Below are 26,653 nucleotides of genomic sequence, written 5' to 3'. Positions count from 1 at the left end.
TGCGAACCTGCGAGGGCTTGGCAACAGTCTGCTGCTCCTGCGGCTGTGCAGGGGGCGGAGGCACCAATCTCAGTTGGGTGGGGACTCTGACCGAGGGCTCTGCAGTGGCATGGTTGTATGAGTGCTTTGAGAGGAGCCCCCACTTCTTTGTTGTATGCCACCAACATCCCTCTCATGGGTCAGCCCCACCTCAGAGCTAGCAAGTGGCTTGACAGCACCTTCCTGCAATTCAGGGGGGCCATGAGGACCCGTTTCTGTACTGGAAGTCCTACTCCCAAGGACTTGCCTGAAGGTCTGGTTTGTTTCCTCAATAGCTGACCATCCCTCAAGAGATGTCAGTCTATTCTGAACAATGACCATGTTTTCACCACCCATCCTCTCCTCTACAGTAGCCATCCTTTCCACGGAGGATGCCATCCTTTCCATGGTGATGCATTCATGCACGGACGCCTCCACAAAGGCTCTGCTCATGTTAGCGATGGACTCCTCCATTCGCTCCACACTCGCAGCGACCTTGGAGACAAAACCTGCCAGAGACTCCTGCACCTCTTCCTGGAGTTCCAGCACCGCTCTTCTTCTGGATAGACCCGGAGGCAGAGGGTCGACATGCAGCTAAGCCGAGCTGGCAGAGTCCTGCGCCCTCAGACTAGGACTCTCCACTGCTGTCCCCGTCTCCACCATCTGCTGATGCTCACTTGTGAGCTGTGATACTGCAGTGTTGTCACCTGGTGTATCTCGAAGGTCCCACCGAGGTGCGAGTGTCTGCGCTGGTGCTGGGTGCGCTGAATTCTGCTGACGCTGCGCCCTCAGAGGTTGCAGCTTCCTCTGAGGAGTCTGGAGGTTCAGGCTGTTCCTCCTGGACAGTGGGGACGGGGGCTATCGATGGTCCTGTGGGGGAGTAAAGGAAAGAGTCAGAGATGCGAGGCCAAGGTTACATGCACATTGAATATTGCAGATGATCAAAAGTCAATCTGTTAGAGCATCAGAATCATTATCAGTGACTCATGCAATGTCAGTGAGAGAGATGATAAACTATTCTGTCACCAGCTTGCTGTGATGCACCCGTCTGTCCGTCCCCCACTTGTGCATCGTCCTCCACTCCCACGATCTCCAGGGCCGCCTCCTCCCAGGTGGTGAGCTGGGCTACTGAGGGTGGCCTTCCTCCTGTCCTCGCTCTTTCCCGCTTATTGTGAGCTCTCTTTTCCTGCAATGAGGGAGACAAGTGGAGTTTGAGTGAGAATGAAGGAGTGAGTGTAGAGAATCCATATCATTGATGGCTAGAAGGAGACAAAGATGGAGTGAGGTGGCAAGACCAAGGGCCCTCCCTGCGTGCTGCAAGTTGTTTTCATAGCATCACAGTGATAGGGAGTGTGAGGGCTGCATAGTCGAATAGTTAGGTGAATGTGACCATAGAGAGAGGGGGAATGCGTAAGGGTGCAGGGATGTCAGTGTCAAGTGGGATGTGGAGGAAGAGGTTGTCAAAGCTGAGTGCTGGTGAGGAGAGGCGATGGGGATCAGATTGAGGGTGATGGGAAAGTCATACTCACTTTTCCTGTGCCTAGAAGGTCATGAAACCTCTTCCTGCACTGAAGCCAGGTTCTGCGGCACATAGACAACGAGTTGACCTCCTGGGCCACTTGCATCCACACAGCTTTCCTCTGCTGGGGAAGCTTCTTCCTCCCTGAGGAAGGGAAGAGCACCTCCTTATTTCCTCTTGCTCCCTCCACCGGAGCTTGCAGGGTGGCATCATCGAACCTTGGTGCAGACTTTGGCCTACTGCTGGACATATTGGCTGGAGGAATCTATCACAGCAAAGGGCATAAGGTTTGCAGTCTGCAGAAGAAGCAAGGCTGCTTGCAGGACTTAAATCCACCAGCACTGATGATGTCATCAGAGGCGACTTTCAGGATGGAAAGACTAAGTGGGACAGGGGTTCCCACACGCTGGAATTCAATTACCCAATTAGGTGAAAATCGCATATTTTTCCCACATCAAATTGGAGTCGGGTGGCTAACATGAAAAGTGGCTGACACACCCCCAGCCCGCCCCAGTGGCAAAAATCGAGCCCATAGAGTACAAAGGCAAGGAAGTTATGTTAAACCTCTATAAAACACTGGTTTGGCCCCAGCTGGAGTATTGTGGCCAATTCTGGGTACCACACTGTAGGAAAGAGGCTAATGCCTTCAAGAGGTTGCAGAGGAGATTTACTGAAATGGTACCTGGGACGCAGGACTTCAGTTATGTGGAGGCTGGAGAAGCTGGGGTTGTTCTCCTTAGAGCAGCAAAGGTTAAAGGGAGATTTGATGGAGGTGTTCAAAATCATGAAGGGTTTTGATAGAGTAAATAAGGAGAAACTGTTTCCAGTGGCAGAAGTATCAGTAACCGGAGGACACAGATTTAAGGTAATTGGCAAAGGAACCAGAGGCGAGATGATGAGCAATTTATTTATGCAGTGAGTTGTGGTGATCTGGAATGCACTGTCTGAAAGGGTGGTGTAAGCAGATCAAAAGGGAATTGGATAAAATTTGCAGGGCAATGGGGAAAGAGCAGGGGAGTGGGATTAATTGGATAGCTCTTTCAAAGAGCCGGCACAAGCACAATGGGCTGAATTGCCTCCTGTGCTGTATCATTCGATGAACTACAACTTACTGTTTAACTAAGAACCTAAATTTGTATATGAACCCTCTTTAATATACTGCAAATCCCATTGAACCGTGTCTTTTAATTAGCAATTAAGGCTTTTTGATTTAATAATTTTAGCAACTAAATACATTTTAAGGTTTCTATAAGATTTGCTTTTTTTCTATTATCTTTGAACTTTATCTAATTGCCAAGTCAAAAGTCCATAGCAAACAGTACCAGTCAGAGGCCAGTTGTCCACCTGTGTGTGTAGCCATTATGGGTCATAGCTGGTGTCCTATTAGTCACGCAGTTAGAATTTAAGATGAATCTTGTGCGAATAATGTTCGGCAATCACCATGTTTCAAACGACAGAGCAGACATTTAAATTAACAATGCTGATAAGCTTCAATGTCTAAGTTGCTGAATTTTGCTTTTCAATAATGTAACATCAGTGTAGCCCAAAAATGATTTGTAAAGCATTTTTAAGCATCGATCACAATTTTAGATAATTATCAATCTACTCATTACTGGGATTCTTGCCCTATTGTTCAGTGATGGAGTTGTTTTTAGGGGAAAGCCATAAGGAGATTCAGCAGGAAATGTTTGCAATTTTGGAATCTAGAAATATAATTCTACTTGACTAATGACTGCTATTTAAAGCTCTTATTATTAGTACCCATAGCAAGAGGAAAGATAGATTGCACTGCAAAATAGGGTGCGTTTATTAATGGGAATGTTATTAGAATGCTACATTATTGTACAGAATTGCAATTAGAGTGTAAAGTTCTATAATATTTTAAATTTGACTGATATACACTTCGTGCATGAGATTGCTATCCTGAGATTTTTGTCCAATTATATTCATTGAAGTACTCTCTACCTGTCAGACAGAAATGTAAAAATACTGATATCCTGGTCATTCAGTCCTTTATAGAACTGTAATAAAAAAGGAAGTTTACTAAATGTTTACTTAGGCTGGGATATTGGTTGAGGCCTGTGCTTGGTGTGGACGCCAGAAACTAGAGGTCAAGTCTTGTCTGAAATTGGGCCTCAGACCTCATCAGTATATTTATGGTGAGCTGGAGGTGTCAATCAGGTGCCTAGAGGCAGCTCATCGGTTTGGAAAAGACCAAAATGGGCTGGCTGAGAAGCTGGCAGTGGCCTTCAGGTAGGTCCTGGGAGGGGAGGGGAGACAAACGCAAATGGGCGAGCATAGCCGGCAACAGCCTGCAATAAATGCTGTGGAGCCAGGTGGAGCACGTTGAAAGTTTAAGCTTACCTGTTTGTTGGCAGCCTTCAGAGGTCCCTTGCTCAGAGTAGGCGAATATCTGGGAGGGGTCCTCAAAAAGGCGTTAGTCCCCTCATTAGTATATGTAAAGGGCCCAATGCCTGTTTAATGCAGCCTCCATGGATGCCTGAATATTGTTGAACCAAAATGGCATCAGATATATTTCAGGCACACTTGGGGCTCAGGACATAGCCCCACAAAATTGGCCCCTTTTGTCCCAGTTTTGCACCTGAAAACGGGCACAGCAAGGTCCAATCCCCCCCGTTACAGTTGTATCAGTCTTCTTCTTAGGCAGTCCCTTGGAACCGAGGATGACTTAATGTAAATAGCAGAGGATGGCTGTATCAGTAAGTAGATTAGTATTGAATATTGGAATACAGCAAAATATATTTTTCTCTAATTGGTTTATGGAGGCGAGGGCAAAATTTTATAATATTGTATTGAACTGTGACACAAAACCTCACTATCAGATACATCCTTGCACACACACTGAACTGTACAAATGCAACTGCCAAACAATAACTTGTATAGTTTGTGTTGTGCAGTTTTCTATTTTCCTTGACTTTAAAAATGAATAAATGGGCATAGAAGTTTTCTCTATGGAGAAGCAGTAAATAGCTTTGAATTTCGGTTCCATAATGTAAGTGCTGCACATTTGAGCCTTTTTCTTTTGAGAAATTCTAGAAGCAGATGTGCCCATCTCATGCAGTGCAATTGAGCAGTAAATGAAATATATAAAAACTGTCTGTTTCTGCTGGTTTGTGGGGGGAAAAGTTCATCTATCAAAGTGCAGACTTTCCCAGAAGTGTTGTCTAAAGTGTGATTTAAGTCTAAAGTCTAACAGGAGATAAAATACATCTCATTCTAGACAAGCCTAGTGCTGAACCACTAAAACACACGCCAATTATATTTAGTCATTATTTAAATACTGCACTGACATGTAATGTTTTATAGTCCAGAAATCCTCATAACAATTCAGTTCTTGATAGCTATTTTAATCACCCGCAAAAGAGGCCTCAGAGGTTTGAAAACTCTGAATAGACTAAGAAGGTCTAACATTTAGAGTTTTGCATTATATGATTAATAGTGTCATAAATTAATTACTACAATATATTAGCTGCTACTACATAATTGTTTATGACGCATATATAAAATGATTCAGTGCCATAGCTAAAGCTCAGTTTTTACAGAAGAAGGCTTACCAGCACAATGGTGCAATACCACAAAAACCTCATGTGACAGAATTTGTTCACTTTAATACAGACAATTTACAAATGAAATTGCTTCATCTGCTTAAATGGCTAGTTGCAGTTTTCCTTTTAATGGCCCAGAAATTGCTTGGAAAATAATGGCAAGTTTAATGTGCTCGCCGATATTAGTGTATAAACTGTCCAGCAATTTGAGGTGTGGAAGAGATACCCTGTGAGTTGCGAATTGCCAAAAATTGCGGCACTCTGCCGTTAGCCTCGCAAAATATTTCCTTTTCTCTCTTTTTTCTCTCTCTCTTAATCCAATCTTTCTTTCCCTCTGTTTATTTCTCTTTCTGTACTTAATTTAACTCTAATTCACCCTATTTCCTTTGCGGTTTCTTTGTCCCTAAATTTAATTGGTTAAGGAGATAGACTGTTGGTCCCGTCGTTCACCAAGGTCCCAGATGCCCATTGCCCTCGTTGCACAGTTGGCAACTGGCACTTTCAGTAGTTTGCGGTACAAAAAAATTTCAAGCTGATGGGTGAGGGAAAAAGTCTAAATAACGGGCACACCGTGAGGTGCCCTGCTCCAGCAAACTCTGGGCCAATTTGTATCACTGAATGCCCATTTTCTAGTGTGTACCTTGTTTAAAGCTTTTGCACTAAACCTCCGATTTGAAATAAAGGGGCTGTCATCTCACAATCTAAGCACAGTTTATGCACTTTATTGCAATTTTTTTCTTTTTCTTTATCCTGCATTTTCAAGTATTCTTTTCAAGAAAATTATTAAATTAAAATAAATTAATTATGTCTAATTCTTCTTTGTCATTTCTATTATTCCCAGCTCCTCACTTTCTTTTACAACTATGTGGCTAATACACATGCACACACTTGCATTCACAGGGCTCCATATCCAAACAGCAGCATAACCCCCCCACCAAAGTTTAGTTGTGACAGATAGGAATGCCATTATGGTGTAGAGTTAATGTAGCCACACCAGTAAACTGAGATTTTAATGCAGTGTGCAGAGGACAGATTACCCAGATATTACACTGGGACAGGTTTAAGCATTGTCCATAATTCTTTAGAAGAGAAAGCAGAAATTATGAGCAGTAGCAAAGTGGAATTTACACTACAATGCGCTAAAAGTAAATAAATGGCCCATAGTTGTCTGGAGACCTCTCCCTTTGACAATTCTGCTACTGTTCTCCAGAGAAAGCACATTATAGAAACTATAGATAGGCACTAGGAATGCTTTTAAAGTTATTTCATTTTAGGAGTGTAAGGAGGAGATGCCATTAATACTTAAATGAAAATGTGAGGCAATTGTTGAATGTGCATACTAGAGAAGAGCAGGGGGAGGGGGGGAACAATGTAATTTTTGTATGTAAGTGTGTGTTTGGGCAAATGCAAAGAAATAGTACTGAACAAGATAATTATTATTTTGATTCTTTAAGAAAAATAAGGGAAGACAAAAATGTATGATCATGGTGATGACTTAATATCTTGCATCGGTACCCATAAGGGTTGCATCTGAGGTCATGGCAAAAGTAGGGATTACTACAGAAAATGTTATCAATTAGAGTAGGCTGACTAGACGTCCCCATTTTCCGGGGACAGTCCCCAGATTTGGGAATGTGACCCCGGTTGAAGAATCTCGTCCCCGATACTGAGTCTTTGACTTTTTCAATGCTAATGCACAGAAACCCGTTTCTCGGAGATTCGCGGCCGGTTTGAGTTCAGGAATAAATTCCTGGAGCAGGTTGAATGGAAGCATCAATGGCGGCCCACCTACCCACAATACGATGCGGCTGAGAAAAGATCCTATCTATAGCTATGGCCACACTGCACTGTAGGGGATTGAGTCACCTGATCAGAGTTTTATCCAATGGCGACTGGGCGAAGCCAAGGGAGTGCTGAGAGCTGGTGGGTGAGTGGATTTGATTTATTTTACCAGTTTACTTGTATGGTACGTCGTGTTTTTTTTGAATAAGGGAAGGCAAGCTCTAAATTCTCCCACCGGGAAGAGGTTTGTGAATCTGAAGTCTTCTGAGACGGAGGGTGTTTCATGGAAAATTTCAGTCTGTTGGGAACAGATTTAAAATTTAGAAATTAAAATTTAGGATGTTCGGGGGATGAATAGATGCTACAGCACTATTGCCAGAACACATGCAAGATTTGTGATTTGGTGTATCTAAACTGCACAGCCATCTACCGGTCCGGCTTTTCCAACGTGAAATTTCATGCATGTGCGAAACTTTGAATGGGCCGTGCAGCCCGTTAAAGGGGCTGTGCACCCAAAAAAGAAAGTTTGGAGGGGAACATTGCCTGTGTGTCCCCGGATTTGGTTTTGAAAATATGGTCACTCTAAATTAGAGTGCTGGGATATTCATAACACAGCAGGGCTGGCTAGAGATGAGGATAGAGGAGGAGAAATAAATATTTTTTTTCATTGTTCATCATACAAAAAAAAATGGAGAATACATACAAAACAGCATAACACTGCAAATTGTAGCTTGAAATCTGTAGTAGGAAAATGTTGGAGTCTATTATAAAGGCTTGAATTCAAACACATTTAACAAGAGTAAAAGTTAGAAACTCAAAGCCAACACGAGTTTATGAAAAATACACCATGCAAAAAAACTTAGTCCAATTCTTTGAGCGTGTAACTGAATGGATAGATGATGGTAATGAGTTGGATGTTAGATATCTTGAAGTTCAGAAGCTTTTGTTAAGATGCTTCACTTGAGACTTGTGACTTGGGGCTAAAGTGAACTTAGTAATTGGCTAAATAGCAGAAAAAGATTGATGAGCAGTTCTAATTCAACGCCTGTGACCAGCAGAGAAGCTTGGAGTCAATCCTGGTACTTGCATCGTTCACAATATTTATGTGACTTATATGATTGAAAATTGAAGCTTACGGATGACAGATGTGTGCGAGAGCAGGATATTTGGAGGGTCGGATTAAAATTCAATGAGACTGAGCAACTGGACAGGAGGTTCACTTATTATTGAGAAATGTAAGGTAATTCTTATTGGTACTAAAATAACAAAATGAAAAGTATACAGTTAAACAAGGCAAGCTGAGTAGAAGGTATTGGCTGTGATAGTGGCCCATACTCTGAATGCTTCATCATAGTGTAAGTAGCAATTTTAAATGCAAGTAAGTAAACACACAGAATTTAAGTCTAATAAAATGGTGGCACTACACTCTAAAGTATTAGTGAGCGCACACATGAGTATTATGCACAAGGTGTGCCATCATATTGATGAAAAGATGCAGTGGAAAAGATACAGTTTTATGTTTTGAGGCTACACAGCACCGATTGCTGAGAGAGTTGGTGGGTGATCTGCTCGTGATCCTCTACCAATACTGTTTTGAGACAGTAACTAGTGGCCTGCAATAGTATCTGGAGAACTTTCCCTCTGACTTTCTCTTCCTCCTTTGAAGAGGGACATGGGCTGCACTATGGAGATCAAACTGGAAAAGATTAAAACATGATGCAATTTTTTTTAAATAACAAAGTGAATTGGTAAGATAGAGGTAGAGAGGCACTTTGTGTAAAACTAGAATAGTAAAACCAAAAGGAGAAGATAAAAAAGTCACAATTAAACTTGTTTATTTAATGACATCTTTGTGTTTATATTTTTGGGGATGGACTGCCTGGTGGCTGAAGAAAAGCTCATGCTTGATGCCTGGCGAGCTAGATGTGGGAGAAGTTCATCCTGGTGTAGGTCACTGCTGAGGTCCAAGGAGGAGGGTGGGTGCCAGGTTAAGATTTTGGGTTTGTGGATAATGGCTAACTGTTGGAGAGGTATGTTAACTCCAATGATGGGAGTCTTAAGGTTCTGGACCTCAGTTAATCAACAAATTACCTTTAATGACTTTTATTAACAGCACTAAAATATAGAGTAACACTATAAAACAAAGTCAAACAAAAAGGTTATAGTTACCACTCCAGGAACAGAGATATGGGCTTTGTTGCACAGTTGTGTCTCAAGTCTGTTCTAACAAACTGGTGGTGATCTACACCTTATGTAGGTGAGTTGTTTGCAAGAATCTAACAACTGTCCTTGCACGATAGTGGGCATGGAATGATTTAATCATTGACCCCTTTTAGCCTTTACATCAAATATGATGACCAATTTCCCCTTTGTTGTGAACCCTACTGGGACCCCATAACCACACACACACACACACTCTCTTTTCTATATGATAAAGATCAAGAGGTGCGAGGACACTTGTTAGCAGACTGGACAACCAGACATTGCTCAAGAGGTATGCTATTTTAAAAGTATATACATTGAGACAGTACATAGTGACTTTTGTTATTTTTAAGGCATGGATTCAGACATTGTCCAGTATTTACTAACCCAGCACGAATATCTGTGAAATCTCAGTCGCAAGCAAAACACATAATGGCATGAAGCATCCCAAACACACAAATCGCATGAAGCATCCTATTCATTCAACTGAGGCTTACAGGTGGGTCAATTTATAAAAGAACATTAAATAACTGCAACAATTTGCATTTATATAGTGTCCTTAACATAGAAAAAGCCACCAAAGTGCTTCACAGAGGTGTAGTCATAAAATGGATGCTGAATCAAAGAAGGAGGTTTTGGGGGTGGGGGTTGGGTTTTAAGGGTTTCAAGTAAAATGAAAGTTAAGCCAGGAAATGGAGCACAGGCGGGCTTGGCAGAGAGGTTACAGGTGGGTGCAGGAATGATATAGAATAGAGTGAGGGCTTCTCACATTGAGCCAAAGGCATGAGAGTCCTCAGCATGTGTAAAAGGAGCTGCAAGTCTGTGCAGGAAATCTCTATGGGGGAAAAATTGGGTTGGTTTGCGCCTCTCGGGGGGGGGGGGGGGGCACCAACGGGGCGTAAATCCCCATGCACCTGGGCATGGTGCCACTCACTCTTCCCACAAAATTCAGCGGGAGGTTAATGGCAGCATAGCACCCCGCGCTGCTGCGCCACCGGCGATGACGTCATCGCCGTGCGCAGCACCCCGGCAAACTTCCCTTGCGTCCCCTGACCTATCGCCGGATGATCTGTGCGACAGGACCTGGGGCGGATTGGTAGCGGCAGCAGCGCAAGTTAAAGGAGCAGGTGTCGGGCGGCCATTTTTTATAGCCGACTGCTAGCACCTGCCCCCTTTCACTTTTATATGAAGGGTGCTGGCCGCAATTGCGATCACTCAGCCCGGCACTCCTCATTTTCATGGCACCCCGCTCCCCAGTGGTCCAGCAGGGCCCCGGTGCACACAGCACTAGGCCCCTCCCCTTTAATCAGGGGAGGAGGCCTGCAATGATGAGGTGCTGCTGCACGTAGCGCCGCGAGATGCCGCAGTAGCGCCCCAAGCAGGAGGTGGAGTGCTTTCCAGTAGCGCCCCACCTCCTACTTGGGGCGCTACTACTGAATTTACGGTGGCGGGGGGGGGGCGCTAACTTTTTCGGGGTGCTAAAATTAGTGCCCTGGCGAAGCTAGCGCCCCAAAATGGGCGCCACCCAATTTTTCATAAAATGTCATTTATTCCTAGGAGCACATGATAATTAATTCAACTCAAAGCTCAGAACATTTAAACTGACTGTACTACTGAAAGATTTCCTCTCAGTTTGAACCTGGATGGGGAATGCCATGATAGTGATGACTCAAACAAATGTTTTTGTTGTGATGCGACTGAGTAGGTATTTTTGGCTGCATAGTGGTTGGATAGAATTTTTGATGCAATGTAATTGGAGAGAAAATTGAAACTGAAGCGAAAGGATTTGTCTAATATGATTGTTGAATAATAATTAAAAAAAAAAAAAAAAAAATCGAAAATCACCAATTAGAAAGGGAAAATCGCAGAGACTTCAATAGTTAACCAATGAAGTAGAACATTGACTACCACTTGATGTAGACAACAAGCTCAGTCACTCAACAGCCTTGATATATATGAATTACTCAACATACACGATAGACCTAAGAGATGTTATAAAGATTTTAGGAATAGGCTGAAAAATTGAAACTAACTAACTAATTTGATTGGTGCAAAGTTAGAAAAACTTGTCAGTTGGAACTAGTTATGAATCTATTTTATAGCATTTCATGAATGGGTTGACCCTTTTTCCAATAAGCAGTAATGAACGGAAAACGAACTACATATGGCAGGTACTTCAGCCCTCGATTTCAAAGCCATCATGAGGTCAATGCTTTTAAATGTGAGACTATGTAGAAAACTTGGCATGGCGGACAATGTATCGGCAGTGGTCATATTTCAGAAAACAATATGCAATATGAAATAATTTCTGATCATTTCACGGCAGGCAAAAAGATCCAGTTTTCAAAATCCTTAACTTTTACTAATGCGATAAAGCACAACGTAATTCAATTGAATTCCTTTCCTAAGCAGTTTGCAATTTTTGCTCAAGCATTTATAGGTTTTTCCAGAGTAGATACATTGGGCTGGATTTTGCTACGGGGGCGGGTTGGAGGTGGGAAACCCACATTCGGGCTTGTTGTTCTGCCTCCATGGAGATGTGGCCAACCCACTGGGTTTTCCTCTGATTGACCTTGTTGAGCCCGCCCTGTGGGCTCAGCAGGCCAATTAAGGGCCACCCGGCAACAGGTGACGTCAGAGATTGACATTTCATCTGTCAAAAGCTTTTGGCAGATGAAATATCAGTGTTTAGCAGCTGTTTGAAGCTGTCAAGCACTGAAAAACTGCTAATTCAGCCTCAGTCCTTTCTCAGGATAACTTTAAAATCATTTGCAGCAGAAACCAAGAAGCTGATTTTTTTTTAAAAAATCGGAGCTTCTGTGGTTCTTGCAGCCGACTCCCGACACCGGAATGCAGGACTCCTGTAAAGGTAAGTAAAAGTAAGTTAAACTTATTTAAACACTTTAAACACTTACCTTTGCACTCCTGCACCCCTCACTCACCTGAACACTGGGCATCTCGACCCCTCCAAGACCTCAGACCCACGTCCCGCCTCGAAAACTTTTCGTGGTTTGGAGCTGTCGGGAAGCCCACAAACCAGCAATAAAAATCGCGAATAGGCAAAAAACTACCTGTTAACAGGCAGTTTAATTGCCTTTAATCCCTTCCTGCCTCTGGGAGTCGGGTTCCAGCACTTGTGGCAACCCGACTCCTATGAAATTGACATGGAGGCGGGATGGGGTCGGGACCCCCGGATCTCCGATTTTTATCGCCCGCACGCCTCCAACCCGACTCCAGGGGCTTAGGAAAATCCAGCCCATTGTCACAGTAAACAATAAAACTTCCTAGAGTGAGCTTTAATTAATTTATTTAGGGGTAGTGTCATTGCGTACAAAGACTGCAAAAACCCAGATCGGTCAGCTCAAGCTCTGCCTTTTTATGAGGTTGACAGGCAGGGTAGCTTTAAGATAAGCCCATTATAGATAGTTTTCATTAAAAGAATGATAAGGAAGGATGAGACTGCAACAGTTGTTAAAAAAAAAACACGATTTTTTTTACAATATTTATCCTCTCAGTTTTGGTACAAATTAGATTCTGGAAACATTATGTGATATTCAATGAATTAAAATGATCTATGCATAGTTTTGAGAATGTAATATTGTTTAAATTTTTGCCAATCAAAATTTCAAAGATTTCCATTTATCACTCAATAGAACCTTGCATTATACTGGTTGGATTCCTTTACTTGAGTGCCTGAAGGATTCTTTTTATTTGCTGGTATAACAATTTTTGTTAAAGATTTATATCCTATACAGCAGCATGCTCATTTCAAGAAGGGTCATAAACTGCATTATGTTGATTGAATTATTTTAACTAACTGTAAAAAAAACTTTTCAAATATTAAAATGTCAATACAGAAGATGGTCAGGTAGAACAAAGAACATTTCCTTCCAAAATTCAGAGGAAAAGGAATGTAAAATAATGATTGAGCAATTGGCCACTGACAGGAAGGGCTAAGTGGCTCAGATCACTATTAAAGAAGAAGTATTTTTTCTTCATATTTTATTAATAATATAAGCAATAACCTGTTCACATCTGAAAATCTAGTTTACTAATCTAGGAAATGGAGACAAATGTCTTTTTTGATTTATCCATTCAGGATCTAGTGAAAACTAACATGTATTTCAATAAACCTTGTTTATATTGGTTAGATTTTCTGCTATCTATTAAGCACTGCTGTGTTTGGCAGTTCTAACAAAGTTGCTAGAATGTGCACAGGGCTGCTTCCTCCCAACAACAAACGTCATATGTTAAATCAGATTTTAAGTCAAAATATAAATGTTCGTGAATAGTGAAAATTTATTTTTTACATTTAGAGCTACTGTTTACAGGAAGGTAGATATTGTATAATAAGATAACTACATACATAACTTAAGTCTCTGGAAGGGGCAAATACTAAATAGGCTAATTGAACAAATCAGCTTTTATTGTTATTGCTTGTCATACACTGCTGATTATAGTTTGGACAGGCAGAGAATTTTTCATGGTAGAATTAAAGGCCAAAGGAGTTTGGTAATTAAATACTGGGAAGACCGAAGCCATTGTCTTCGGTCCCCGCCACAAACTCCGTTCCCTAGCCACCGACTCCATCCTTCTCCTTAACATCTGGCTGAGGCTGAACAACACTGTTTGCAACCTTGGTGTCATATTTGACCCTGAAATGAGTTTCCGACCACATAGCACAACTAAGACCGCCTATTTCCACCTCCGTAACATCGCCCGACTTGGCCCCTGCCTCAGCTCATCTGTTGCTGAAATCCTCATCCATGCCTTTGTTACTTCTAGACTTGACTATTCCAACGCGCTCCTGGCTGGCCTCCCACATTCTACCCTAAGTAAACTTGAGGTCATCCAAAACTCGGCTGCCTGTGTCCTAACTCGCACCAAGTCTTGTTCACCCATAACCCCCGTGCTTGCTGACCTTTATTGGCTCCCAGTTAAGCAACGCCTCAACTTCAAAATTCTCATTCTTGTTTTCAAATCCCTCCATGGCCTCACCCCTCCCTATCTCTAATCTCCTTCAGCCCCACAACCCCCAGAGATATTTGCGCTCCTCAAATTCTGTCCTCTTGAACATCCCTAATTATAAATCGCTCAACTATCAGAGGCCATGCCTTCTGCTGCCTAGGCCCTAAGCTCTGGAACTCCCTCCCTAAACCTCTCCACCTCTCTTTCCTTCTTTAAGGCATTCCATAAAACCTACCTCCTCGTCATCTGCCCTAATTTCTTATGTGGCTCGGTGTCAATTTTTTGTCTTATAACACTCCTGTGAAGGGCCTTGGGACATTTTACTACGTTAAAGGCGCTATATAAATACAAGTTGTTGTTGGTAGTTCACTCCAAGTCTTGGGCACATAATCTAGGCTGACATTCCAGTTGAAAAAGTGCACTGTCAGAGATGCTGTCCTTCTAATGAAATGCAAAACCAATGCCCAATCTGCCTGTTTTGGTGATTCAGGTAAATGTTAAAGATCCCATGGCACTATTCAAAAAGCAGCAGGGAGTTTGCCCTGTGTCCTGGCCAACATTCCTCCCTTAACCAACACCGTCAAAACTAAGGATTGCTATTTGTGGGATCTTGTGGGCAAAATGGTGACCACATTTGCCTAAATAGCAACAGTATCTTCACTTCAAAGAAGATCACTGTATGTGAAGCACTTTCAAATGTTTTTAATAGACATGACAAGGCACTACATAAAAACATGTTTTTCTTTCTTTAGAACCTATTAATTTAAATGTCATTGTTGGTGGATATTTAGAGGTCTTAAAAATGATCAGATGCTCAATGGGAGTGGCTGGTGATTTTTGAAGTTATTTTTTTACACTTAATTTAATTGTAGGCAAAAAACAGAGCAAATAGCAATACCAGATTTTGTGAGGGAGATTGTGGACGTCTTGCAAAGAATAGTAATGACAGCCTCAGGAAGGGTAAATGCAGCACCCTCAGGAAGGATAGAGATGGCCATCTTGGGAAGGATAGTGATGGCAGCCTCAATAATGATAACGATGACAAGTTCCAGGAAGGATAGTGATGGAAACGTGTGGGAAGGATAAAAATAGCAGTCTCGGGACAGATGCTGATGGCAGTCTACAGAAAGGATAGCTACAGTTGTCTCCAGAAAAGAAAGAACAGATTGGAGATGGGACCAGATGTGCAAGAAATGGTCAGAAGCTAGCATTATCTAATGTGATTTAGAATCAAGTCAGGAGAATGATACTGTTATAGTAGCTATAGTGGTTTATGCAATAAACTGGTGAACATTTCAGTGCATATCTTCCTTTTTCCTCAACCAAGGATTCCCCTCCACTGTGGTTGAAAAGGCCCTTGACCGTGTCCATTCCATTTCCCGCACTTCTGCCCTCACCCATTCCTCTCCCTCCCAGAACCACGATAGGGTTCCTCTTGTCCTCACCTTCCACCCCACCAGCCTCCACATTCAACAGATCTTCCTCCGCCATTTCCGCCATCTCCAGTGTGATCCCACCACCAAACACATCTTCATACCCCTTCCCTTTCAGCATTCCAAAGGGACTGTTTCATCCGTGACACCCTAGTCCATTCCTCAATCACCCCCAACACCCCCTCCCCTTCCCACGGCAAGCACAGGAGATGCAACACCTGGCCTTTTACTTCCTCCCTTCCCACCGTCCAGGGCCCCAAACACTCCTTCCAGGTGAAACAGCAATTTACTTGTACTTCTTTCAATTGAGTATACTGTATTCGCTGTTCACAATGCGGCCTCCTCTACATTGGAGAGGCCAAATGCCGATTGGGTGACCGCTTTGCGGATCACCTCCGTTCAGTCCGTAAGCGTGACCCCGAGCTTCCGGTCGCCTGTCACTTTAATTCCCTGCTCCACTCCCACCTCTCAAAGTCTTTGTCCTCCTACACTGTTCCAATGAAATTCAATGTAAGCTCGAGGAACAGCATCTCATCTTTCGATTAGTACTTTACAGACTTCCGAATTCAACAGTGAGTTCAACAATTTCAGATCATAACCTCTGTCCCCATTTTTTTTCAGATGGCAGCTGTTGATGATTCTGCTATTCCCATTTACACCTCTTCTGGGACTCATCTTTTGTTCCTTTACTTATCCCATTATCATCTCCTTTTGCCTTGCACCATCATCCCTTTTGTCTTTTAATCACTCCTGCCTTCCACCCCATCACAGACCTTCCCTTTTGTTCTTTCCTCCCTTTCCCTGCCTCTGCACTTGCTTAAAACCTGACGAAAGGTCATCAACCTGACATGTTGGGCTGGATTTTCCTGTTTCCCACCTGCACGTTGCGGGGGGACCCACGAGACGGTGGGAAACTCAGAAATTCGGCAAGTAAAAGGTGAATGTTGGCAGGTTGGAAGTGGGTTGAGGTCAGGTTTTAGATTTTTCCAACTTTCACTCCCCCCCCCCCCCCCCCCCCCCCCTCGCAACCACTAATTTTTTCCTGTGAAAATTCCGGCCGTTAACTCTGTTTCTCTCTCCTCGATGCTGCCTGACCTGCCGAGTATTTCCAGCATTTTCTGATTTATTTCAGATTTCCAGCATTTGCAGTATTGCTTTTGTAACAGTTCTATTCCCTTGAGTGTTAATTAGTTTTATTTCCAACATGAAATCTGTGCTTCCTAAGATTATAACCAGACCTAAATAGGATTCAAAACCAAACATTTTAACGAGAGTTCTGGAGGAACAATCTGAAATTTATATGCCATTATTTTTTCCATAGTAATTATTAATTCTTGTCATTTACAATAATCATTTTGACCATGACCCTACTCTGAAGCAGGATCCTGTATTATAGATGGGTTAGTCAAGTATTTAAGAACCTCCTCAATGCTAAAGGATTTCAGTCAGGATTCCTGATAAACCTGGTCAATATTGAGAACCTTGAAGTTTCTTTTTTTTTAAAGCAATGCATATTTATTGATTTTTCCCTCATGAAAACATCAGATAATAAAAATAAAATGGGAAACAGTTATTTGGCTATCAACCATTGCACTGATTCCCACTGTCTTTATTTTCAGTGGAAACTGCTAGAAGATCAGCAGACTATTACTTTGTCTAAAGCTCCAGCAATACGACCAACGTAAAGTAAAAGTAGTTATTAATTACATCTAAAGGAATTCTTTTGCATCCTTTCTTTTTTCATTGTTTTCCCCATTGTGGACAGTTTAATTATTTGAGGTTTCAAATCATTAACTGCACATATTGATAACAGATTTTGAGTTGACAAAATTCTTCCAAACCTTTCTGTCAAATAACCCTCCATTTCGAGTGTTTTCTTTCCTGTTCAAGATTGCCTGCACAACAGAACCATTTTAAATCAAAACAGTGAGTAATGGAAAAAAATGCTGTTTTCAGGCCTCGGCAGCACCACTCTAATCTGTTGATTCAGGGAGGCGCAGGTGAGTTGACTTTACTTTTCCATTTCTTTTTCTCGATGGGAAGCATTTTAGAAATGTGATTTGTGAACTTACCTCATGGGGAATCACAGGTGCAAGGCTAAGTCCTGGCACCTTGAGGCACAGCACGTGTGAGCAGTGACTTGCTGTTCCACAAGCATGCCCTCATTGCTCCTTTTTACTTACCGTCAAGTAAATGAAAAAGAAATACAATTAAAACATCTACAGTGTTGGAAACATTAGCAAAACACATTCCTTTTATTCCCCGTCCCTCCAATTTTACCCCCCTTTCTTTCCTGCTCTTCTGAAGGTAGTGATTGATGATTATGTTCCTTTGGTGCTGGTAGGGCCCAGTAACCCACAATTCTTTATGTTTGAGCTTAGATAGAGTGTCAGAATGTTATGTAACCATGGAGGGCCTCACAGCCAGTCCCACTTCTGTCCTATTGCCCACATACATGTTCGAACAGGTGATCACAATAGGGTTGTCAACTCTGGTTTCATCACATGATCTCCTGCCTCCAACCGCCCCACGCCAATTGGAAAGCTAACAGACACACATTACCATTGTATGATGCTTGACTGTCAGTCAAACAAGTCTTTCCCCCCCCCCTCCTTTATAACTAATAAACAAAAATGTTCAATGAAAAAAACCCAATATTTTTTAATTCCCCGCTCATTTTTCTCTGAATTTCTTGAACAGTTTCCAGGAAATTAATCTTGAATTCTTTGAGACTCCAGGAAATTTCTGGAGGGTTGGCAACCCTAGCTCACAAGCAGTAACCCTCAATCATTTATTACCTCTCTAGCCTAGGAGCTTTGAGGCCAACTGTAGTAATCCTAGTGTCATACTGGCTGAGATGTGTTATCACTGCACAGACCAGGGATTGGTGCTTGGATCTTCCTGGTCAGTATGATATCGTACCACACCTTAAAGCATTTACCTACCAAGCTAACAGTGTTATATTTTACCATGATCATTTTAATGGCAAAGTAGTTGTAAGTGGCAAATAGAGGAAAATATAGCTGAAAGTCTTTTTAAATATAAAAGAGGCACAACTCTTTGTACAATGATGCAAATATAATCCATGTTTGTAACAAATTGATTACTACTGGATTATTTTTTTAAAGCAAAATATTAGTGAATTTACTGATAGGTGTGATAGCTCACCTTGTACTGGTGAGCTCTGGTCCTACATTATTTGTTTAGGAGTTTTGGTCAATTTCCTACAATATATGTTCTCTGTGAGCACCTCGTCCCATGGAGAGTGCCAGATCACAGAATTGAGCCTAGATTGAACGATGTGCTTATGATTTACATTTTTTAAATCACTACAACTAACCTTTATTCGGTTTCCAAGTCAAAGAAGAGGTTATATCTATTGGATTGCCACATAATTAACTAAATTTATTTAATTTACAATGATCTCGCAGTCACTCCTGGTTACCCTACTTAGAAGCAGATATTTTGCATAGAACACCTTTCATGTGACCTGATGAAGTTCCACTCCAGTGTGAATAATATTCACAGTCCATCATCCCAATATGTCATCACTGGAAAAGAACCTTCAGGATGTTATACAAGATGGAATTCAACACAAAAAGGCAATTTTCTAAATGCATGCTTCTGGCGCAGAGCCTGGAAACAGATATCAGGAAGTCACAGATGTGCTCCACATGTGATTGGAAAATTGTGGGAAGTATGCCCTTATACTTCCAGTGGGAAAACCTCAGCACCACGATTACACACTTGGAAAATCAACCCTAAAATATCCATCTCCAGGCTAGCTCCAGCTAGAGGTTTTAAAACATAAGACAGAATTAACAGGGTATTGAAAGTCCTCTGTTTTAGTGAACTGGTTAACATTCTGGGTTATGGGACAATTCAGTATAGACTGCACGTGTTAGAAATTGGGGGTACCTAAAATGTGTATGGTTATTTATTTTTATTCATTGATGGGATGTGGGCGTCGCTGGCTAGGCCTGCATTTAGTGCCCATCCCTAATTGCCCTTGAGAAGATGGTGGTGAGCCGCCTTCTTGAACCGCTGCAGTCCATATGGTGTAGGTACACCCACAATGCTGTTAGGAAGGGAGTTCCAGGATTTTGGCCCAGCGACAGTGAAGGAACGGCGATACAGGTCCAAGTCAGGATGGTGTGTGGCTTGGAGGGGAACTTATAGGTGGTGATGTTCCCATGCGTCTGCTGCCCTTGTCCTTCTAAGTGGTAGAGGTCGCGGGTTTGGAAGGTGCTGTTGAAGGAGCTTTGGCAAGTTGCTGCAGTGCATCTTGTAGATGGTACACACTGCAGCCACAGTGCGCCGGTGGTGGAGGGAGTGAATGTTGAAGGTGTTGGATGGAGTGCCAATCAAGCGGGCTGCTTTATTCTGAATGGTGTCGAGCTTCTTGAGTGTTGTTGGAGCTGCACTCATCCAGGCAAGTGGAGAGTATTCCATCACACTTCTGACTTGTGCCTTGTAGATGGTGGAAAGGCTTTGGGGAGTCAGGAGGTGAGACACTCGCCGCAGAATTCCCAGCCTCTGGCCTGCTCTTGTAGCCACAGTATTTATATGGCTGGTCCAGTTCAGTTTCTGATCAATAGTAACCCCCAAGATGTTGATAGTGGGGGATTCAGCGATGGTAATGCCATTGAATGTCAAGGGGAGATGGTTAGAGTCTCGCTTGTTGGAGATGGTCATTGCCTGGCACTTGTTATGCGAATGAAATTGTGACGTGAATAATACTGTGCTTAAATGATTGTATTAGAGCTCGAGACAAGTAAGGGGTTAATGTATAAGTTGTGTTTTACTGGAACTGCTTAAGTTTCATTTTCCTGGAAACTTGTATTAGAGCTTGAGACAAAGGGTCTTCAGACTGGTATGAGATTAAAATGGAAAATGCATGACATCCCACACAGGGGCAGTCACATATGGCCTTGCCTCCCAGGCTAGCTGCCTGTTGTTTGTAAGTTAGGATTTTGACTTTGTTTAATGTACCTTTTTAAAAAAAAAAAAAAAAAAAAAAAAATTGGGCCAACTAAGGCCCAACCTATGTTTCTTCCATTATTACTAATAACCATATTATAATGCTAAGGTAAGAATTGGAGTTCATTTAATAGAACTGCTTACGAAGATATGTAGAAGTTAATTAGTATAAGGGCATAGAATAGAGGATATCTTTGGGAATTTAATGATTAATTTCATGGTACAATAGTCTGATAATGAAAAGAAAGTTAGTTTGCATGGCCAGCTGCATGAATATAAATAATTGATACCAAGCAGTTCCAACAATGGGGCCTCTGACTGGAGGAGTCTGAAGGCCAAACTTGGAATGTGGAGTTGCTGACTCCAGACCAGGGAGGACAAGACAGGATGAGATAAGAGACTATAGTTTTGGAAGGAAAGCGCTGGATGAGATAAGGGAAAAACAGTCCTCAACATGCTGTAAGGCCATGATTGGCTAGGTACAGAAACCATGTGTAATGGCTAAAAAGGACCCGACAGGTGGAAGATAACAGGAGGAGTGACCCTTTTTTCACGGCTTAAACAAAGAACTCAACATACCATTGGGCACCTTGTTTTAAGGGGAACCTCTATAGCTTAAATGGTCTTGTCAATATTCTGCCCCAGGTCCACTGCTAAAAAGAGAACAACAGAGAGACCTGGAAAGCCCCTAGCGCAGCTGGTGAAGAAAGGACTCCTGAGAGTGGAGTTAATGCTGACTTCAGTCTAACACTCTTGGGCAGTTCAGGAATAGAGAGGAAGAAGAAGAGCTGTTTGTGCACGCCAGCCGTCTGTCTGATCGGGACCGGTACCAGCTACGTCATGGTCACGGTCGTATGTTTTTGCTGTATAACTAGTGTGTTATGTTCCTTCGTAAACTCCGATTAAACACAATATACCCACCATATTGGTTTGCACTCGATCCTGATTATTTGAAAGACCAGTGATAAGCTAATTTCAACACACTTCTGTAATTTCTTGAACTTGAAAGCAATCCTGTTCAGTTTCCATGACACCCTGTACTCCTGCAGCCCCTAATCCCAGCCCCTTTCCTGAAAGCTAGCGCAAGCTCAATCTGATATGCAACCTCAGTGACCTGTTCAACTCCTAGCTGCACCTGTTTCATTCCTTTCCCCACTCCATTGCTGCCGAAACCCTCATGCTACCTCTGGACTTGACTTTTCCAATCTCTTTCTCACAAGCTCCGCGCTCCATAAACTTCAATTCATCTAGGATATTGCCATCCACCTCCTATCCCACACATAGGCCTATTCACCTACCACCCTTGCTGACCTCCATTGGTTTCCCATTCCTCAGCATATTGATTTCAAAATCTTCATCCTCATCTACAAATCCGTCCATGGCGTCAGTCCACCTATCTTTGCCACTCCTTCCAGCTGTGTCTGTACTTCCTGCTCTAACCTACTGTGTATTCCCCTTAGCCATCTTGTCCCCACATTTCAGATCTCTCTTCTGAAGCTATCTGCCTTACTACATCTCTCCCCACTTTCAAAAGATATCTGAAAATCTACCTACTGCTTCAGCCACCACACCCCCCCTTATTTCATTGCTGTTCCTGTTTGAGTTGGACCTACAACTGTGAAGCACCTTGGCTAAAGGCTTCAATTCTGACGAAAGGTTATCGACCCAAAATGTTCTCTCTCCACAGATGCTGCCAGACTTGCTGAGTATTTCCAGCATTTTCTGTTTTTATTTCAGATTTCCAATATCCACAGTAATTTGCTTTTGTTCTATATAAATGCAGTTAGTTGTTGCTTTGTATTCATTGATTATGAAACATATTATACCATTTTGTTTTTCTTTCAGTTGTAATTTTTTTTTTTTAACATATCAGTGCATTATATCCTGCTCTGTAATTTCCTTTGGTGAAATTTTTAGCAGCATTATCTTCATGGAGAACATCAACTAAATTAGAACTTACTTTCATTAAGGCAGAAACATTTTATTAAATATATAATTTCCTGTAATGCTGCACATCACCATGCATTCCATCTAAATGTGCGACTCTTGCATTATTCACGAGAACAAAATCTGTTGTTTCCTATATATGTTATTTATTTACAAAATGTCTTAGAAGAGAATTGTATCTATGTCAATTAACATATAATCCTAAATCTTATCATAAAAATGATTTCAGCCCTATGCTTTCATTCATGATGTCACTAGAGGAGAACTTCATGATGTCACTAGAGGAGAACTTCAGGAGGACTTCTAAGTAAAATGCCAGTTTCATAGCTACTACTGAGCTGCAGTTTTATGGCATAGAACAGAAACAAGGGAAGACAGAAGCAAGTTCCTTTGAAAATATTTGGGGATTATGTGGTAATTTAAATGAATACAGTTCTCTGTTAAGGTCTGTTGAATAAAATGTAAGGGTTTGCAAGTTTGCTGTTAATTCATTCTTGGGGTGTGGGCATCGCTGGCACATCCCTAGTTGTTCTGAGAATGTAGTGGTCAGCCTTTTTCTTGAATCACTGATAGCGGTTTGATGCAATTGAATGACTTGTTAAGCCACTTCAGAGGGCAGTTAAGTGTCAACCACATTGGAAGGGAAGTATATTGGCATGGAAATACAGTGTAGGAGTATATTTATACACACACACACCTATATTATAGAACATATATTAATGCCCAAAGGACAAAATAGCAAGACTAATGATCAATCTGTGACAAACTATAGATGGCCCCAAATCCTTAGTTTTACAGCAGTTGATGTGTTTGGGTATTTCATTCAATGATATGCCACTATTAGGAGTTCCAGTACAGAAAGGGATTGCTGGATCAATATTTCTGAACTACAATCCAAAAAAAGTATTTCTTTTTCGGAATCAGCATAAATAATCTCATTTTGTACCTGAAATGAGAATACAGGTGGAATCCAGTCCCTCCCCAATAAGTTTAGTATTCATGACATATGAGTAACTAAAATAAATTACCCCATATTGACTTTGTTTTGAGTAAACATAAATTAATGTGCTGATAATATTTTGAACATCAAAAAAGAAAATGGGGATTTGGGAAGTGGGGATTGAAATAAGATCAGATTTTAATCATGCACTTACATACAATGACCTCTTTTCAAGGTCATACTGATTAAAAAGAAAATGTCAAATGTACAAGAATTGATGTAGAATTTTTCTCTAAATGATTTGATAAAATTAGATTCTGATTTACACTGACCCAGTGATTTATATATTAAAAAATTGGGAGTTTTAGTCTCAGGGCTGCCTATTATTTGAAATCACCTTCCTCAGCTAGGTGAATTTTACCAGCTCCCAGCCAGTACAGAAGAATGAGCACCATGTGGAAGCATGGTGTCCTGTCTTGAATGAGGTGACTGTTAATTTGAGTCTGTATTACACTACCTGGTGGCTGGTCATGGAATGACATGGACAGTGGTTGTTGAAAAGTCAATGACCCAGGCCACTTTGCCCTCCCAGTTAAATGATGGCTTATGGCTTGCAAGGGGAGGTAAATAATCCAATGAAAGCATATATTAAATTGTGTAATAATTGCATTTGATGTACAATTATGTTAATGGGATATATACTTCTGTTCCATATCAAGAATCAATCTGTTCTAAAGACTTGTATTTCTGAATGATAAGATTACAATATTATACATTTTGGATTTATATATTTTATTCCCTGAGATTAAACTGCTGCATAGTATATACAAAATATGTTAATAGCACAGTAAAGAGGAAGAGTAGAATTAACTACTTTCCAGAAAAGAAAATCCTCAGAATGCTAACAGCATCATTATATAAATGAGTTGGCAAAATGTTGGTTGAATAACAATGCAAAGATTAAAGACCAACTGAGCCAAAGGTATTACATCAAGGGATGTGGGAGAAAGGTTTAATTCCTGTCAAATTGTACCTGTAGTAGTGATGTTAACAATATACATAGTGATAATGATGGGGTTATATAACCTTGTTCCTTTTTTTCTCCTAGACACCACCTGAGACTTGTTTTGGCTATCCAAAGACAAAGCATGTCTGGTGTTTCAGCTGCTTTGAACTTTGATTCACATCGGTGGCCTTCTTTAGCTACTAGTTCCAGCAGCCTCGTCTTTAGCTGAAACTGATGTTTGCCATTTATGAACTGCTTGTTAATCAATCGAAGAAGAGCTTTCCATGGCAACAGAATTCTTAATAGGGCTTTCTGCAGTGATCAGTCTCTCACCAACTACAAATTATCAATACTGATTACCAGATTGGTGCAGTGGGGAGGGATTGCTGCTGTAAGCACTGCAGGGCTGGCTGCTCTCCCAGAGTTTAGTCTCAATGTATTTGCATACAGCTCCGTCTCAGAATAAGCACCCCACCCTTTCCACCACCTTCTTTGCTATTCACTATGTACTTCATTTACATACAGATTTCCTCATCCACATTCGCTGAACAAGCTTAGATGGTGACATCTGTCTCTAAAGCGGGAACTCATTCCAGAGATGTGTTCATATTATCGAAAATCCCAGATGGTAGTATTTAATAATAGGACAGAACATTCCAATTAGCAGCTGGTAGATTTCTAACACAATGTCTTTCTGCATCTTTCCTTCTTTAAGTTCTAAGTCATTGCTCATTGTGAGTAACAAGAGATTGCGGCAGTTGGATTATTTGATCATTTTCTTTCATACAGTTTCCCACTTATTAAATGGTGAACTGTAATTCTGCAGACACTTGTTCACTTACATTTAATCTGATATTTAAGATTATTTTCATGATTATTAGAATTTCATAACTTAATAGATGTTTATTTTTGTAAAATCAGCAATTTCTATGTTATTAGTCTTCATCCCTCCCACAGGAATCTCAGCCAGGTAACATAAAAGCTGATGAATTTTAAATTGTGTCTCCATGCTGAAAGAATGGCCACATGGGTGGGGTCTGCCTGCATTGTGCTGTGTTCTGTCAAAAAAACGTAGCAAGCACACCACTGCAAATGCACAAATGCACTTTTATTCTCTGAAGATTTTAAGGATTTCACATCCCAGTAAGGAATGAAACATAAACCAATCTTATAAAAAGAATAAAACAAACACTGTATAAGGTTATTATCTTTGGTTAGACTAATGTCGGACATCTAATGGAGCTTCTGAAACCTCAGAGGTTTTCTTTGTAGGTGATAGAAATGTTATTTCATTTACAACTACAACAATTACTACAAATTACAAATAATAGAACTAATGTCAATCATTTTCAAGGTGCTGCTCTCATTTCTTGTCTGGGCATTTTTGAATGCATTTTACTGCTAGACCAAATATTTTAGAGGTAAAGCTGAACATTTACTTTTCATTTAGTCATTAGTAGATCTATTAAGCTACAGAATCTTTAAAAAAAGAACAGCATAAAAGAAAGTAGAGATTTAATTATATTTAAAAAAATCTATATTTGAATACACTACATTTTCTGCTGAGAAAAATCACGGTGTATTACAAAAGTAAGGAATTCTTACCGATTGCTGTTTTAGACATGGTGGAGGATGCAAATGCTCAGAGGCTGGAAGGGAAAGGGGTCCAGCTACAGCAGCGTAGAGAGAGATGACTGAATAAGGCACTGAGTCAGCAGTGTGGAGCTCTCGAAAGGAAAGAACACAGGCAGACTTCTATGAATAATAATCATCTGCCAAGCAAAGCAGATTGGCTGAAGAGGTCCCTTGACATGACTGGTGCATTCTCTGGATCTCCGGGCATTAAATATTGATCCACCAATGATGCTAAAGTACAAAGTGCCAGTATGCAGTTTGAAATGCAAATCAATATTGGACCACCCCTCTTTTTCCAGTGGAACATTCCATGCAAGATACTCAATGTCTGACATCAATAATTGATGTTTTGGAAGCAGCAGATTTTATAATATCTGAAAATTCTTCCGAGTGCTTTTCTTGCGCGATCATTATGTGCTGTCCGTGGTGCTGAACCGTATCTATCGAAAAATCGGACATTTTCAATACATTTGCGGCAATGTTCCAGCACCACAGAGGGGGAGGGGGAGCTACAGCCACGCCCTTACTTACATGTATTATATTCTGCCTTAAATCAAACTCAAAAGAACCATTTTGGTTTTCAGTGAATCTATTGTGAGTAGAGCTACAGTTGCTCTGCAGTGTTTAATTGTACTAGTGCCCTGGTGTTGTGGGTTA

At 41.3% G+C, this 26,653-nt stretch overlaps 1 protein-coding gene across 1 annotated transcript in view; it reads right to left on the bottom strand.

The window, feature by feature from the left end:
- The window catches only part of stmn2b (stathmin 2b), a 73,508-nt gene extending 47,329 nt beyond the window's left edge, over positions 1-26,179 (bottom strand). The window contains exon 1 of the mRNA XM_085993217.1: positions 25,967-26,179. Within this exon, the coding sequence (XP_085849343.1) occupies positions 25,967-25,985 (19 nt within the window). The 5' untranslated portion in view covers positions 25,986-26,179. The remainder of the gene's footprint in view (positions 1-25,966) is intronic.
- Between the last annotated feature and the right edge of the window lie 474 nt (positions 26,180-26,653).

The sequence above is a fragment of the Somniosus microcephalus genome, chromosome 7 (assembly GCF_052327205.1).
Source record: "Somniosus microcephalus isolate GS21.2 chromosome 7, FLI_Smic_1.0, whole genome shotgun sequence".
In the NCBI taxonomy this organism is placed as follows: domain Eukaryota; kingdom Metazoa; phylum Chordata; class Chondrichthyes; order Squaliformes; family Somniosidae; genus Somniosus; species Somniosus microcephalus.
Note: the sequence above shows the minus strand (reverse complement) of the source record. Positions and strands in the feature narration are given on the sequence as shown.